The following is an 18,276-nucleotide window of genomic DNA, read 5'->3' as shown; positions in this document are numbered from 1 at the left end:
CAGGGCTTTTCTCAAGGAAGCCCTGGCAGATGCCCTGGGTCCCCTTAGCTTGGATCTCTCTTCAATAAAAGAGGATGTACGCCACATAGGCCGGAGGGTGGAAGTGTTAGAAGACACCCAGGCCGCAATACTTCAACATCAGAACAGGGTGTCCGCCAGCCTGTCTCTAGCTCAAAGTCACATTACCTCCTTATATACCGCTATGGAGGACCAGGAGAATAGGAGTAGGCGGAACAACCTCCGCTTCAGAGGCATTACTGAATCGATTGTGGCAGTGGATATTCCAGAAACAGTTATACAGATCTGCCTCAAACTATTGGGCCCGGAGTCTGTGCATGAAGTCTTAATAGAAAGGGCGCATAGAGCACTTCGCCCGAAGCCGCAGGCCAACGAACCCCCCAGAGATGTGATATGCAAATTTTTACACTTCCCGGTGAAAGAAGCCATATTGGCTAGCTCCAGAAATTCCAACGCTGTGGAATGGGACGGCAATTCCATCACTATCTACCAGGACTTAGCCCAATCAACCCTCAGGAAAAGGAAGGCGATGAAGCCACTTACAGATTTTCTGCGTCAACACAAGATCATCTATAGGTGGACATTCCTGTTCGGTCTCTCCTTCTTTCACGATGGTCGCCGTCTCCATATTGCTGCTTTTTGCGACTTGGATAAAGCCTATGACCTCCTCCAGATTTCGCCGTTACCCATTGAAAACTGGGACGTGATCCAGAACATGACTGACTTACCTGATCTACCTTCAGTGATTCCCTGGGAACCGCCTCACACCCCAAAACCCCAAAGGTCCAGGAGGGGAACTTTTCAACTACTCCTAAGCGCTTAGCCCTAGTAGACAAGTAATCTACTTTCTATCTTCCCCCCTGTGAATAGGGACTCACAGGTCTGATCCTACTGATTTTCTGTACCGACACTACTATGTTAAACTGGTTTATTTTACGATTATCTGCTTTCTATACTAGGTGGTGATATAGGTTTTCACACTTTCTTTACACTTTAATGTGCCCCTTCTCCACTCGGTATTGGAGGACGAGACAGTAGGGATTTTCTTCCCATCTGTTTGTAGGCTAAATTGGTTTTATATCTTAATAGTAGTTTATGTGATACTTATGTTACTGCCCATATCCTGATTCCCTCTTCTCTACCCCCCCCCTCGTCTCATCCCTTCCCCTCTACTCTCCGCTATTACAGTTCTAAATAAGTAACTGTCCACTGATCTAATACAATCCCCAGGGCTCAATATTACTACTAACACCCTCCAGTAATATTCATTCCGTAGAGGGAGTTCCTATTCCTAGGTATTTTTACCTCTCCCCTCCTCTTATGGCACCCACTCAGGGTACTACAATTATTAAGTCCCCTCATACATGGCGACTAAATATTCGCATATTGTTATTGTTTATTGTTATGTTCTATTTGTCTTATCTTTATTGTTTTGACAGGTACTCACAATCCTCTTGGGTAACTTTCCAGAAGTTCTGGGATGGTCTGGGGAAATGGTCTATGGATTACTCTCCTCGAGGTGGCACCCTTCTTTTCCTCCTTATGCCGGCTGGTCAGTCCCCTTTTAATATGATATTTAGAGACCCTGATACACCCTCTCACATAACTAACTATGTCTGATCTCAAATTGGTATCTTATAATGTTAAGGGATTGAGATCCCCCTCTAAAAGATGCCAGATTTTTTCCCTGTTAAATAAGGAGAAATGCTCAGTGGATTTCCTCCAAGAAACCCATTTCAAGCATGATAAATATCCCAATCTCACTCTAAATTTCCCAGCTGGTATCATTGTGGGGCTGGGGGTGCTGCCTCGAGAGGCGTTAGTATAGGCTTCCACAGGAGTCTTCCCTTCCAATATATATCCCATATACAGGATCCAGATGGTAGATACCTCATTCTCAAGGGCCAAGTGGGACATTCCCTATACACATTTGTGAACGTCTATGCCCCCAACTCAGACCAAGTTAACTGGCTTATTAATGTCTTTTCTTTAGTTGAAACCCATAGGGAAGGTTTCCTGATCTTAGCTGGAGACTTTAACTTGGCTTTCAACCCACTTATCGACACTTCATCTAAGAAATCTCCTATATCAATGAGAGCCCTTAAATTGTTCCATACTAAGCTCTATAACCTGGTTATGGTAGACATATGGCGTTGCCTTAATCCTGAGACAATAGACTACTCCTTCTTTTCCCCAGAAAATACCTCTTATAGTAGGATAGACTATATTCTATTACCAAAGAAAAGATACAACTCTGTTCGTCCTCCCATATAGGAGACATTACCTTATCCGATCACTCCCCCATATACAGGTCCTTCTCAAAAAATTTGCATATTGTGATAAAGTTCATTATTTTCTGTAATGTACTGATAAACATTAGACTTTCATATATTTTAGATTCATTACACACAACTGAAGTAGTTCAAGCCTTTTCTTGTTTTAATATTGATGATTTTGGCATACAGCTCATGAAAACCCAAAATTCCTATCTCCAAAAAATAGCATATTTCATCCGACCAATAAAAGAAAAGTGTTTTTAATACAAAAAAAGTCAACCTTCAAATCCTTTTGCAGAAATGACTGCTTCAAAGCGGCGTGGCATGGAGGCAATCAGACTGTGGCACTGCTGAGGTGTTATGGAGGCCCAGGATGCTTCGATAGCGGCCTTAAGCTCATCCAGAGTGTTGGGTCTTGCGTCTCTCAACTTTCTCTTCCCAATATCCCACAGATTCTCTATGGGGTTCAGGTCAGGAGAGTTGGCAGGCCAATTGAGCACAGTAATACCATGGTCAGTAAACCATTTACCAGTAGTTTTGGCACTGTTAGCAGGTGCCAGGTCGTGCTGAAAAATGAAATCTTCATCTCCATAAAGCTTTTCAGCAGATGGAAGCATGAAGTGCTCCAAAATCTCCTGATAGCTAGCTGCATTGACCCTGCCCTTGATAAAACACAGTGGACCAACACCAGCAGCTGACATGGCACCCCAGACCATCACTGACTGTGGGTACTTGACACTGGACTTCAGGCATTTTGGCATTTCCCTCTCCCCAGTCTTCCTCCAGACTCAGTCCACTGCTTCCGCAGGTCCCCCAAGGTCTGGAATCGGTCCTTCTCCACAATCTTCCTCAGGGTCCGGTCACCTCTTCTCGTTGTGCAGCGTTTTCTGCCACACTTTTTCCTTCCCACAGACTTCTCACTGAGGTGCCTTGATACAGCACTCTGGGAACAGCCTATTCGTTCAGAAATTTCTTTCTGTGTCTTACCCTCTTGCTTGAGGGTGTCAATGATGGCCTTCTGGACAGCAGTCAGGTCGGCAGTCTTACCCATGATTGTGGTTTTGAGTAATGAACCAGGCTGGGAGTTTTTAAAAGCCTCAGGAATCTTTTGCAGGTGTTTAGAGTTAATTAGTTGATTCAGATGATTAGGTTAATAGCTCGTTTAGATAACCTTTTCATGATATGCTAATTTTTGGAGATAGGAATTTTGGGTTTTCATGAGCTGTATGCCAAAATCATCAATATTAAAACAAGAAAAGGCTTGAACTACTTCATTTGTGTGTAATGAATCTAAAATATATGAAAGTCTAATGTTTATCAGTACATTACAGAAAATAATGAACTTTATCACAATATGCAAATTTTTGGAGAAGGACCTGTACTGTATCATACGCCCGGATTACAAATCTGACAGACACTCAATTTGGAGGTTTAATGAGTCTCTGCTGGGCAATGCCATACATAAATCACAAATAGCTTCTTTTCTAGAGGAGTACTTTTTAATCAACAATACCCCTGAGATATCCCCCCAGATTCTCTGGGATGCTCATAGACCATACATTAGGGGCAGGCTGATTGGTCTCTGTTCCTTCCTAAAGAAAGAATCAGAAAAAAAGCTTGCCACATTATTAACTAAAATTCATGTGGCGGAAAAGGCCCATAAGCAGTCCTTACTCGCCCATCAATTATTGGAACTCTCTTCTCTCAGAACTCAATTGAAAAACTTATTGAACGAAAGTTCAGCCAAGTTTTTTCTATCTGCTCAACAAAAAACCTTCGCTCATGGTAATAAAGCCTCAAAATATATGATGCGTAGGATAAAACAGAGAAGAGACTCCCGATATGTACAAAGCATCAAATCCCCCCAGGGCACTCAACTTTTCAAAGCAGAGGAGATTGCGGAACAATTTAGGCTGTTCTATGAGTCCCTATATAACCTTCCACCCTCTGATCTTCCAAACCCTTTCTTGGGAAAAGAGGCCAACATCAAATCCTTCTTAGACACCCTCAACCTTCCGTCCCTAACTTCATCACAACAGGAATCTTTGTCCAAACCATTTACCTCCCTAGAATTAGCAACTGCCATTAAATCAACCCCTAAAGGGAAAAGCCCCGGCCCTGACGGCCTTCCTATAACTTATTATTCGGCCTTTGGAGAACTATTACTACCATTTATGCTCCCCATTTGTAATCGTGCATTATCCGGTCATTCGCTTTCCTCAGATATGACAAAAGCTACGATCACAATTATTCCTAAAGAGGGAAAAGACCTTTCATCCTGTTCTAACTACCGACCCATATCCTTGCTCAATGTGGACCTTAAACTTTTAGCAAAAATGTTGGCCACAAGATTGCAAAACCTACTTCCCGACTTGGTCCACCCAGATCAAGTGGGTTTTGTTAAGGGACGTGAGGGGAAAGACAATACTACCAAGATATTGGATGCTCTATACTACGCGTCCCATAAAGCCACCCCCCTAGTCATGATTGGCACGGATGCTGAAAAAGCATTTGACAGAGTGGACTGGTCATATATTAGGCAGATCCTCTCTAAATTCCAGCTTCTTGTACAGTTCATTAATGCAATGTTTTCTATGTATACACATTCTTCAGCATCCGTGTCGGTCAATGGCCTTATGTCCTCCCACTTCCCAATAAGAAATGGTACGAGGCAAGGCTGCCCGCTGTCACCCCTTATATTTGTCTTAGTGATGGAGTCCCTGTTGCAGTCTCTTAGGCAAGACAGGGAGATTGGTGGATTGGTGGTCGAGGGTCACAAACTTAAACTGGCGGCTTTTGCAGACGATCTACTGATCCTGACTACGAACCCCCTTAAATCCATGCCCAAAATAGTTTCAAAGCTTAATCTATTTGGTTTTCTATCCAATTTCAAAGTTAACCCTTCAAAGTCCCAAATCGTACATGTTGGTCTCCCTCTTACAAGTCTCACTTCCCTCGAAAAAAAACTCCCCATTTAATTGGCAAACCCAACAATTAACATACTTAGGGGTTAAGATCTCCCCTCACCTACCAGATTTATTTAGATTGAACTATAAACCCCTCCTAGCATCCATACAGACCCAGTTGGACTCATTGGATTTCCCATACCTTTCCTGGTTTGGGAGAAAAAACATACTTATGTCTCTAATCCTTCCCAGACTCACTTACTTGATGCAGGTGCTTCCCATTGAAATCCCTAAATCCTACTTCATTTCCTTGAATAAACTAATACGTAAATTTATCTGGCAGGGCAAACATCCTCGCATCTCATTTAGCACTCTGACTAGACCTAAAGCTAAAGGGGGAAATGGGCTTTCTGACCCAGAGACGTACTTGAGGGCCATACAACTCTCTAGAATTGTAGACTGGATTAGAAACCCATCCCATAAATCCTGGCTCGTAATAGAAAATGCCTTTTTACCCTCCTCTACCAGGGCCCTCCTGCTGGCTGACAGACCACCTCCTGTACCAAGCTCTACCATTAACCCCCTCATTCGAAACACCTTAAAGGTCTGGGGGTGGTTCTCATCCAGCTCCAGGGCTCTGGCTCTGCCTTCCCCTCTACTGCGGATAAAAGATGTAATCAATTTGGCTCCCAGAGATTTGAGAGATAGTTGTCCTATCGCTTTGAGGTCCTCTGAGACCGCTATTTTGCAGATCCTAGATCAAGATGGTTGTTTACTCTCAGACATTAAAATCTGCAAAATACTTGACACACAGACTCTCAATCCTAGCCTCTTGCGTTTCATTAAAATAGAATCCCTCCTTCTCATAAAGAAAACTTCCCCTTCTAATGTTATTAGCTGGTTTGAAGAGTTGTTAAGCAGCAAGAAATATCCTCATAAAACCATCTCCATAATATATAAACATCTGATAGACCCATCTTCAACTCTCAAACCTGCAATAATCGCTCTATGGGAAAAAGACCTCCAATGAACCCTGTCACCTCTTGAGATAGCTAAAACGTTGATCTCCCCGCATAAGATTTCTAGGTGTGTACGTATTCAAGAAAATAGTTACAAGGTCCTTATGAGATGGTACAGGACCCCGGATAAGACGTGTCTATATTATCCCAATGCCCTTGATACCTGCTGGAGATGTAATAAGGCCAAAGGCTCCTTCTTACACATCTGGTGGTCTTGTGAACTAATCAATCCCTGGTGGCACAACATAATCAATATGAGCAATCAGATCTGCCAGACCTCCTTCCCTTGCTCCCCCGATCTAACTTTGCTATATCTCGGCATGGGTGGAGTATCCCCCTTTAAGTCCTCGCTCTTCTCTCTCTTAGTAGCAGCAGCTAGACTACTCCTTCCGACTCATTGGCTATCCCCCGTGGTCCCTAGTACTGAACACTGGATTAACAGAGTTGACCAGATATATAGAATGGAGGAGATCTCGCATTGGGAGTTGCGCTCCAGATCCACTTTCCTTCAAATTTGGTCCCCATGGAAAACTTTTAGAAACTTCTCTTAACTCCCTCCCCTCAACATACGCTGATCAGCTCCCAGAGCATAGGACTTTCCTACACTAGTTACTTTTCATATTATGCCATAACATTCTCGCTTCAGTATACCTGTCATACTGTTTACTCAAAATTGAGTGTTTGTAGGCCTTCTTCTGCACTTTCAATTGCTTTTTGTACTTACGTCTATTACTCTCAGGCATTTATTTTGTAAAAGTTTATATACTATGTATCTGACAATGCTTGATCTAATGAATATGAAAAACAATAAAAATTGTCAATATAAAAAAAAAAAGGCAAAAAATAAAATCAAATAAAAAAAAGGGCTGTCACTATGAAGGTCACTGTTAAAGGGATGGTCAATATTAAAGGGGCAGACATTGTTGAGGTCATTGTTAAAGAGGCGGGCACTGAGGAGGTCAATGTTAAAGGGGCGGGCACTGTGGAGGTTACTGTTAAAGGGTGGGCGCTGTGGAGGTCACTGTTAAAGGGGCAGGCATTGTTGAGGTCACTGTTAAAGGGGCAGTCACTATTAAAGGGAAGGCAATGTGAAGGTCACTGTTAAAGGGGTGGGCACTGGGGAGGTCACTGTTAAAGGGGCGGGCACTGTGGAAGTCACTGTTAAAGAGGCGGGTACTGTGGAGATTACTGTTAAAGGGTCGGACACTATGAAGGTCACTGTTAAAGGGGTTGTCATTGTTAAAGTGGCAGTTACTGTGGATGTCACTGTTAAGGGGTGGGCAATGTTAAAGGGGCAGGCACTGTGGAGTTCACTGTTAAAGGGGCAGGTACTGTGGAGTTCACTGTTAAAAGGGGTGTGCACTGAGGAGGTCACTTTTAAAGGGGCAGGCACTGTGCAGGTCACTGTTAAAGATGCTGTCACTGTTAAATGGGCGGCCACTGTGGAGGTCACTGTTAAAGGGGTGGGTACTGTAGAGGTCACTATTACGACACACGGAAACATTAAATGAAATAGATGAAATATACCCGTGCGAAGCCGGGTCCTTCTGTTAATATTTATATATATATATACAGTGGATATAAAAAGTCTACACACCCCTGTTAAAATGTCAGGTTTCTGTGCTGTAAAAAAATGAGACAAAGATAAATCTTTTCAGAACTTTCTCCACCTTTAACGGGACCTATAAACTGTACAACTCAATTGAAACACAAACTGAAATCTTTTAGGTGGAGGGAAGAAAACAAAAAAAAACTAATATAATGTGGTTGCATAAGTGTGCACACCCTCTTATAACTGGGGATGTAGCTGTGTTCCGAAATAAGCAATCACATTCAAAATCCGGTTAAATAGGAGTCAGCATTCACCTGCCATCATTTAAAGTGCCTCTGATTAACCCAAAATAAAGTTCAGCTGCTCTAGTTGGTCTTTCCTTAAATTTTCTTAGTCGCATCCCACAGCAGAAGCCATTGTCCACAGAGAGCTTCCAATGCAGCAGAGGGATCTCATTGTTAGAAGGTATCAGTCAGGAGTAGGGGACAAAAGAATTTCCAAGGCATTAGATATACCATGGAACACAGTGAAGACAGTCATCATCAAGTGGAGAAAATATGGCACAACAGTAACATTACCAAGAACTGGACGTCCCTCCAAAATTGATGAAAAGACGAGAAGAAAACTGATCTGGGAGGCTACCAAGAGGCCTACAGCAACATTAAAGGAGCTGCAGAAATATCTGGCAAGTACTGGCTGTGTGGTACATGTGACAACAATCTCCCGTATTCTTCATATGTCTGAGCTATGGGGTAGAGTGGCAAGACGAAAGCCTTTTCTTACGAAGAAAAACATCCAAGCCAGGCTACATTTTGCAAAAACACATCTGAAGTCTCCCAAAAGCATGTGGGAAAAGGTGTTATGGTCTGATGAAACCAAGGTTGAACTTTTTGGCCATAATTCCAAAAGATATGTTTGGCGCCAAAACAACACTGCACATCACCAAAAGAACACCATAGCCCCAGTGAAGCATGGTGGTGGCAGCATCATGCCAAGGGGCTGTTTTACTTCAGCTGGAACTGGGGCCTTAGTTAAGCTAGAGGGAATTATGAACAGGTCCAAATACCAGTCAATATTGGCACAAAACCTTCAGGTTTCTGCTAGAAAGCTGAACATGAAGAGGAACTTCATCTTTCAGCATGACAACGACCCAAAGCATACATCCAAATCAAAAAAGGAATGGCTTCATCAGAAGAAGATCAAAGTTTTGGAATGGCCCAGCCAGAGCCCAGACCTGAATCCGATTGACAATCTGTGGGGTGATCTGAAGAGGGCAGTGCCCAGGAGATGCCCTCGCAATCTGACAGATCTGGAGTGTTTTTGCCAAGAAGAGCGGGCAAATCTTGGCAAGTCAAAATGTGCCATGCTGATAGACTCATACCCAAAAAGACTGAGTGCTGTAATCAAATCAAATGGTGCTTCCACAAAGTATTAGTTTAAGGGTCTGCACACTTCTGCAACCATATTATTTTATTTTTATATTTTTTCTTCCCTCCACCTAAAAAATTTGTTTTTCCCTTGAGTTTTACAGTTTATAGGTCACATTAAAGGGTTTCTGTCACCCCACAAAACTCATTTTTTTTTTTTTGGATAGTTATATTCCTTATAGCGCGATATAGGAGAATATAATAGTCTTACTTACTTTCATGCGGCCGATTCTTTAGAAAACGAAGTTTTATAATATGTAAATCAGGGCTCTACCAGCAAGTAGGGCGTCTACTTGCTGGTAGCCGCAGCAGAAAACCGCCCCCTCGCCGTGTTGATTGACAGGGCCAGCCGTGATCTCCTCCTCCGGCCCGCCCTGTCAGTATTTCAAAAATCGCGTGCCTCTGGTCATTCGGCGCAGGCGCTCTGAGATGAGGAGGCTCGTCTCCTCAGCACTCCCTCAGTGCGCCTGCGCCGATGACGTCTTCTCTTTCGGTGATGTCATCGGCGCAGGCGCACTGAGGGAGTTCTGAGGAGACGAGCCTCCTCATCTCAGAGCGCCTGCGCCGAATGACCAGAGGCGCGCGATTTTTAAAATACTGACAGGGCCGGCCGGAGGAGGAGATCACGGCTGGCCCTGTCAATCAACACGGCGAGGGGGCGGTTTTCTGCTGCGGCTACCAGCAAGTAGACGCCCTACTTGCTGGTAGAGCCCTGATTTACATATTATAAAACTTTGTTTTCTAAAGAATCGGCCGCATGAAAGTAAGTAAGACTATTATATTCTCCTATATCGCGCTATAAGGAATATAACTATCCAAAAAAAAAAGAGTTTTGTGGGGTGACAGAAACCCTTTAAAGGTGGAAAAAGTTCTGAAATGATTCATCTTTGTCTCATTTTTTTACAGCACAGAAACCTGACATTTTAACAGGGGTGTGTAGACTTTTTATATCCACTGTATATATATATTTTTCTGTCAAAATGGCAAAAAAAAATAAAAAAGGAATGTCCTCACAGGTAGCTGCTTTTGATGTTCTGCAGCAGCTGCGGCTGTGTTATAAGGCAGTAATTGCAGCTAGAAGGCACTGCCAGGCACAGCCAGCGACCTCTTCTCACTCCTGGGCTGACAGTTTTCCCTGTCTGCTCATATTCTACACAATCCTTCCTCTGTCTAATTCCGGCATTCCCCTTCTCTGTCCCTGACACTAGAATACAATCCTGATTGTGTCTTTTCACTGTCCCTAAAATAGTTTTCCTGGCAGACCCTGCAAGTCCCAACCGCCCTCATCCACAGCCCAGCACAGAAGGACGTTCTGCTCGCTCTGCTCGGGCCCCTCCCTGTCTGCGGCAGCACTGATTGGCTCATCCATGCTGTCTGTCAGCCCGGGGTCCAATCAGGGCAAGCCCCCCCCCACTTCCTGTCAGGGTCATGTGAGAACCCTTTTTCTTCCTCTTTTTCCCGCTGACACGTGCACTAAAATGATGTTACGTGCCCTTATAGTGGACTCATCCGAAACAGACCTGAAAAGGGTCATAACGAGTCTGGTTGAGCGCAGTCCTCACCTCTGACCACCAGGACCTCGCCCTGCTCTAGACTGCAGGGTCTGATGTCAGGGTCAATCAGCAGGAATTACATTTCTCGGCCACCAGTAATAATTTGATGCATCACAATGGACGGTCAATGATACATCTCAGTCTCATTTTTCATCTTCTGCTTTATTACATTGATAAATGTCACTATGATCGCTGAGAAGGAGGAGAAATCTGCCTTTAATGGGGGTGTATTCAGACTAAGCACCTGGGGCAGCGGATCCGGCCCTGAGGGTCTTCACCGCTGTCACCTCCAGGTTTATCTGCAACTAGAGAAGGAAAAGCCGCGAGAAGAGAGAATTACTGAGGCTGATCAGCGATGTGTCCTCCGCTGTGAGGGACGGAGATGCATCCAGCCGGCCGCACATCACTTATTACACTTCGATGCACAGTGAGCTACAATCTAGGAAGCAGCATTTCTGTTTTCCTGGACAATCAGTGTCCACTTCACAGTATCCAGGTGGCAGATTGGGTGGGCACCCGGTCCGGGGTGGTGGTGGGCATGTTCCGGGCTTCTCTGGAGAATAAATGGTCATTGAGTTAGATTTCCAGATGTAACTATAGAAACATTAGACACAAAGTATCGACACTACATATCCTGAGTGACTGGAAGAGCGGCATCAATTAGAGAACTATCCAGAAAATGGCAGAATAGTGAGTGCAGCTCTGGAGTATAATACAGGATGTAACTCAGGATCAGTACAGGATAAGTAATGTAATGTATGTACACAGTGACTGCACCAGCAGAATCGTGAGTGCAGCTCTGGAGTATAATACAGGATGTAACTCATGATCAGTACAGGATAAGTAATGTAATGTATGTACACAGTGACTGCACCAGCAGAATAGTGAGTGCAGCTCTGGAGTATAATACAGGATGTAACTCAGGATCAGTACAGGATAAGTAATGTAATGTATGTACACAGTGACTGCACCTGCAGAATAGTGAGTGCGGCTCTGGAGTATAATACAGGATGTAACTCAGTATCAGTACAGGATAAGTAATGTAATGTATGTACACAGTGACTGCACCAGCAGAATAGTGAGTGCAGCTCTGGAATATAATACAGAATGAAACTCAGGATAAGTACAGGATAAGTAATGTAATGTAATGTATGTACACAGTGACTGCACCAGCAGAATAGTGAGTGCAGCTCTGGAGTATAATACAGAATGAAACTCAGGATTAGTACAGGATAAGTAATGTAATGTATGTACACAGTGACTGCACAAGCAGAATAGTGAGTGCAGCTCTGGAGTATAATACAGGATGTAACTCAGGATCAGTACAGGATAAGTAATGTAATGTATGTACACAGTGACTGCACCAGCAGAATAGTGAGTGCAGCTCTGTGGTATAATACAGGATGTAACTCAGGATCAGTACAGGATAAGTAATGTAATGTACACAGTGACTGCAGCAGCAGAATAGTGAGTGCAGCTCTGGAGTATAATACAGGATGTAACTCAGGATCAGTACAGGATAAGTAATGTATGTACACAGTGACTGCACCAGCAGAATAGTGAGTGCAGCTCTGTGGTATAATACAGGATGTAACTCAGTATCAGTACAGGAAAAGTAATGTAATGTATGTACACAGTGACTGCACCAGCAGAATAGTGAGTGCAGCTCTGGGGTATAATACAGGATGTAACTCAGGATCAGTACAGGTACTGTATAATATCTATGTACCTAATGGAAATGTATGTAATGGCAGTAGAAACATTACTTCTAGAGGAGCACACAGAACCTTGTGGAGCTCTCATATGATGACACATGAAGTGCTCACAGGTCCACACTTTGGAACATTAATGTGCTCCTTGCGTTAGTCCTCACAGTCATGTGATGCAGTTACAGTCCTGATAATTGCTGGGCTGCCTGCCACCAGTGAAGCTGAATTTACCTCTGAGATGTGTTTGTGGTAAAGCAGATTTTGGCAGATCAGGTGGAGCTGGTCATGTAACCATACAGCTGTCAGATTCCTTCACCAGGTGCCAAATCCTGTCTAATAATGAGCTCCATCTACTTGTTGAGTTTGGTTTCTAATGAACTTACCCTCGATGGGATCTATGCATTCTCTGGTGCCCAGATCACTGCAGCACTTCTGTTTTCCAGGACAGTCATCGTCCGATTTGCACTCATCAGGAGAAATTGTAGGAAGACAGTTTTCTAATGGATCTAGGGGACATTTTCCAGGTTTCTCTGTAAATAAAGAAGTTGATGTGTCACAAACGTATCAGGTAGTTACATGTAGCCTCTTATAAACCAGATTCAAAAAGTGATAAATATCAGTAATAAACACTTTGGTGAAATGATCCCGTCTGTGACCAGCTTTGTTCTTGGTGGAAAGATTTTCCTTGTGTTGACAGAACTGTCTCATTCAGAAGGATCAGAGGCATAACCGGGGGCGTTGCTGGGGTCTGAAAACATCCGGGGCTCAAGACCACTGAGTGGAAATTTGCATAATAAGAATTAACATACAAGCCAACGCACTTAAAGGGTTTCTGTCATGAGAAATAACGTTCTGCAGCGATGTGCTGATGTCAGCAGTACATAACAGTGTCCTTTATAACTCCCTGCTGCCGCCGCTCTCTCCAAATAAACACTTTCAAAATATGCTAATGAGCCTGTAGGTGCTATGAGGGCGTTGCTTCAGCACCTAGAGGCTCGGTCTACTCACCCTTTGGCACGCCCAGGTCCAGTTGATTGACTGGCGAGTTCTCTTCGTTCAGTAAATCCCGTTCCTGCGCCGTCCAGGAGCGCGTCCTTCACTCTCTGCTCCTGCGCCGAATACTAAACGGGATGGCGCCTGCTAAGTGAGATAAGCCGGCGCAGGCGCAGTGAGTGAAGCCAGCAGCAGGAGCGCGTCCTTCACTCACTGTGCCTGCACCAAATACTAAACGGGATGGCGCCTAGGTGCTGAAGCAACGTCCTCATAGCACCTGGAGGCTCATTAGCATATTATAAAAGTCTTTATAAAGGGAGTTATAAAGCAGACTGTTATGTACTGCTGACATCAGCCCATCGCTACAGAACGTTATTTCTCATGACAGAAACCCTTTAATAACAGGTTTTATTTCTATGGAGGTTCCGGAGATGGCTATGTACAGCAATCGGCTGTCTCTGGCACTCCGATAGAAAAGAATAGAGGAATTGTGCACATTTCTGACCAGCCACTCCGTCCATTTCAGGTGGGCTTCACAGGATACAGAGCCTCCATTATCGTGATCTGAGGAGGGGGGTTAGAGAACCCATAGGACCCTCACCAATCCAATAGTGGATAGGGGACTACTTTCTTTAACTGGAAGTTGGTATAATCTTTTAATGCTGAAATAAAATTTGTAAAAAAATAATAATAATGTAAAGGTGCATTTTGTGTCCCTCTGTGCCAACTCTGCGTACAATTATCGGGAAGGAACAGTTCCGTCCTGATAACTGTCTGCTGCTTGTTAGTGGAGGGAAGAACTACATTTACACTTACAGGCTGGTGTCATGGAAGATGTGTGCACACCTTGTACTTGTTCCGCTGATCCGCTACTTGAGGGCTGCGCGGTCATGAGTTCAGTCACTTCAGTGCGCAATCCTGTCCTGCGGCGCATGATCCCGGGTCTCGCAGGATTAAGCGCCGCAGGATGGGATTGATCAACGAACTGACGGAACTCATGCCCGTGCAGCCCGCAAGTAGCGGATCAGTGGAACAAGTACAAGAGGGTGGGGAGATGATCTGTGGGGTTGCCCAGGTCGAATCAATATTAAAGGGCCCTGGAATAGCCAAAAATGCTACCAGCATAACATATCATTCGGGGCACTGGACAAAACATCCGGATGCTTTGACCTAACGACGCCCCTGGGCATAACAGTAAAACCAGTAGATGTTCCATAGCTTTGTCCGTGTGGACTCTTGACAATCATTGAACCCTAACTGTGCAATGATGGTGTTGGTCAGATATAATTCTTCTGACTTCCTCTTTGCTTGGATTGTATATACTATAGATTGAACCTAGAGATGAGCAAATCGAAGCTGACGAAGTCGAATTTGTTCAGAATTTCAGGAAAAATTCGATTCTGAACGAATGCGAATTTCCTCGTACTTCGTGGTAACGAAACACAATTTTTCCTAACATTGGCAGCTAAAATGGTGGCTACATGTGTGAGGACATGGGGCAAGGAACTCTGGGAAGGCGGGATGACCCATAATGCCATGAATGCAGCCAATCAGCAGCCAGCCAGCCCGGTGATGTCACAGCCCTATAAATACGGCGGCCATCTTAGATTCTGCCATTCACCATCGTACTTTGTTCAGGGACAGACGTTTCAGGCGCTAGGGAGAGTGAAAGAAAACCTCAATGTGGAAAAAAAAGTGCTTTATAAGTGCACGATAAGGATAGGGAGGAATCATTTCACATCAGCTTAGTGCAGGGACAGACGTTGCAGGGGCTAGGGAGAGTCATACAGAAAACATCATTGGGAAAAAATACCATTTAGGCCTCATGCACACGACCATTGTGTGTTTTGCTGTCCGCAAATTGCAGATCCTCAAAACACGGATGGCGTCCATGTGCGTTCTGCAATTTGCGGAACGGCACGAACAGCCATTGATATAACTGCCTATTCTTGTCTGCAAAACTGACAAGAATCGGACAGGTTATATTTTTTTTGTGGACCACGGAACGGAGAAACGGATGCGGACAGCACACAGAGTGTTGTTCGTATCTTTTGTGGCCCCATTGAAGTGAATAGGTCCGCATCCAAGCCGCAAAAACTGCGAACCAAAACATGCATGAGGCCTTACAAGTGCAGGGAAAGATTATTTGGGGATCCAAATAGCCATTATACAGCTTTGTCATTCCAGTAATTTGTTGTAGGGGTTCAAGTGTTATGTTGAAAAGCCTTTAGTGGCTTATATCTGTGGAAAAAGAGAAATACATACTCTGTTCACTTCTGCAGCTATATATGGTGAAAGCGTTTAGTGCCCTTTTATAGTACAATACGAGAAAAATAGACGCTGCTCACATTTGGTTTTATTTGCGGTAAAAGCGTTTCTTGTCATATTTCTAGAGAAAATTAGAAAAATACACGCAGTTCACATTTGCTGTTATTCGCGCAGAAATAATTTAGTGGCCTATTTCATTACAAAAAGAAAAATATATTAGTCGCTTTTATAGATGTTTTATTTCCGTTTAATTTGTTTAGTTTAGCTACAAGTATGTCAGATAGAGAAGTGCCAGGCCATGCACAGAGGAGTGGCAGAGGCCTGAATGTTTCTGGCGCAGGAACAGGTCGCAGCAGAGTAAGGGGGCATGGCATCAGGAGTTGCAGAGAGAGGCCTGAGCTCCCGGTGTCATCTAGGTGTCTTGACCAGCAACCCAGCGGTTGGTTAACTCGATCATCCACATCATCCCAAGTGACATCAGACACTTACAGCCAACAGTCGGTGGGTTCGTCAGACACAACCCTTTGTTGGCATGGTCCAGGAGCAGGCCCTGTGCCCTCACTTGTCCTCAACCTGTCTCTGTCCTTTTCTGTTCCATCACAGCGAGAAGTATTATATGCTGTAGACTCGGTTCCACTTTTCAGCGAAGAAGAGCTACTAGAGGACAGTCAGCAGCTACTGCCCAGCCAAGATCTGGAGGAGGCATCCGCCGCTTCCTCAACTAGGTGGGCAAGTAGTGATGAGGAGAGCTTGTGTCGCGAGCGGTCAGGCTCCTGACCCAAAGACCATTGAGGAAGACATCAGTGATGTGCAGACACTACTCGATGATGATGAAGCTGATCGCACTTGGGAGCCGGGTGAAGAAGGGGCTTCGTCATCATCAGGAGAAGAGGGTGGCAGCTTGCTAGTGACCCAGCGGCGTGGTCAGGAGTCAGCAGGGTGGGAGCAGTGGGAGGTCGGGAGCCAAATGGGCACGAGGTAGAACACCCGCTTTGCAGCAGCCTACCTGTCCGGAAAGGAGTGGTGCAGGAGTTCACGGAGGCAGCGGCAGTAGCAGTCAGCCAGTGAGTAGTGTTGGAGGGAAAATCAGGTACTCTGCGGTGTGACAGTTTTTTGTGAAGCCGCCAGAGGAGCTCAACATGGCCATATGTAGAATATATGGGCAGAAGGTGAAGCGAGGGCAGGGTGCAAATGTTGGCACCACGGCCTTTCACCAACATATGTAGTGTCACCATAAAGTGGCCTGGGAGAACTGTGGCTCTGATGTGGTGGTCCAGCCTGCCAGAGCTACTGCTACATCACCCATTGGCACGCATCCAGTTTCAGCAAGTCAAGGCTCCACCACCTTAGCAGGAGGGAGCTGTCTGTCAATCCCATCTTTTGCTGGTCCAGATTCTCTTGCTCCTACTCCTTGTCAGTCATTCCGTCAGCAATCACCGAAGCGATTGCCAAGAGACAGCAGTATGCGTGCACGCATCCAACGGTGCAGAAGCTGAACGTGCTTCTGTCCAAGTGGCTGGTGCTGCAGTCCCTCCCTTCCAAGGGGTAGACTCTGCACCTTTCAGAACTAATGGCTTGTGGCGAGCCGAGGTGAAGAGTCCCAAGCCGTGATTTCTTTGTGAAAAAGGCAGTACCAGCCCTGCACACACATGTAGAACAGAAGTTGGGCAAGTCCTTGAGCCTGTCGGTGTCTGCCAAAGTGCACGGCAGTGCCGACGTGTGGAGCTGTAACTACGGTCAGGAACAATACATTGTCCTTTACGGCCCACTGGGTGAATGTGGTTCCTGCACAGCCACACCAGCAACTTGGCCAGGTCACGCTGGCACAGCCACACCAGCAACTTGGCCAGGCCACGCCGCTTCCGCCTCCTCGTTGTCAAGCTGTTGGTCCTGCAACAATGTCCACCTCTGCCTCCTCATCCTCCACCATGTCCCTAGCCTTCACTGCAGGGACAAGTCACAGTGCCCCTCCAGCATACCACATGTGCAGGACTCTGCGGTGTCACGCTGTTCTGCACCTGGTTTACATTGCCGAACGGAGTCACACAGGGGTGGAACTGCTCCGTGTGATGCATCAAGAAATGGAAACCTGGCTTTCTCCGAGACAACTGAAAATCTGAACCACGCTGACAGACAACGCGAAGAATATGGTGTCAGTGCTGCGTCAAGGAAGGCTGAGCCATGCACCCTGCATGGAACACGTGTTCAATCTGGTTGTTAAGCGGTTCCTGAAGTCTTCCACCCATCTGCAAGACATCCTAAAAATGGCCAGGAAACTTTGCATGCACTTCAGCCACTCTTACACCACAAAACACCCCCTGAGCTGCAGAGGCAGAACGGCATCCCCCAACATAGGCTGATATGCGACGTTTCCACTCGTTGGAACTCCATATGTTGGACCGACTATTCGAACAGAGAAAGGCCATCAACGATTTCTTGATGATGCAAGTGGATAGAAGTACTCCACTGTGTAACTTCGATGTCAGCCAGTGGCAGATCATGCATGACACCTGCCGTTTGCTTAGGCCCTTTGAGGAGGCCACGTTATTTGTCAG

General features: G+C 45.1%; 2 protein-coding genes across 6 annotated transcripts in view; one reads left to right on the top strand and one right to left on the bottom strand.

The window, feature by feature from the left end:
• The window catches only part of LOC120997021 (WAP four-disulfide core domain protein 5-like), an 884,590-nt gene that overhangs the window by 100,278 nt on the left and 766,036 nt on the right, over positions 1-18,276 (top strand). The gene's annotated exons all lie outside the window — the stretch shown is intronic.
• LOC120997019 (stewaprin-a-like) overlaps positions 10,895-18,276 on the bottom strand; it is a 184,945-nt gene continuing 177,563 nt past the window's right edge. For 2 of the 4 annotated variants that reach the window (XM_040426929.1, XM_040426928.1), the window contains exons 2-3: positions 12,844-12,990; positions 10,895-11,304 (exon numbers count right to left, since the gene is read on the bottom strand). In XM_040426929.1, coding sequence (XP_040282863.1) covers positions 11,162-11,304; positions 12,844-12,990 — 290 coding nt within the window. In that variant the 3' untranslated portion in view covers positions 10,895-11,161. The remainder of the gene's footprint in view (positions 11,305-12,843; positions 12,991-18,276) is intronic. The other 2 variants (XM_040426927.1, XM_040426926.1) reach the window with 1 other exon arrangement.

This window comes from Bufo bufo, chromosome 4 (genome assembly GCF_905171765.1).
Source record: "Bufo bufo chromosome 4, aBufBuf1.1, whole genome shotgun sequence".
Lineage (NCBI taxonomy): Eukaryota > Metazoa > Chordata > Amphibia > Anura > Bufonidae > Bufo > Bufo bufo.
This window is presented reverse-complemented; position numbering and strand designations above follow the sequence as displayed.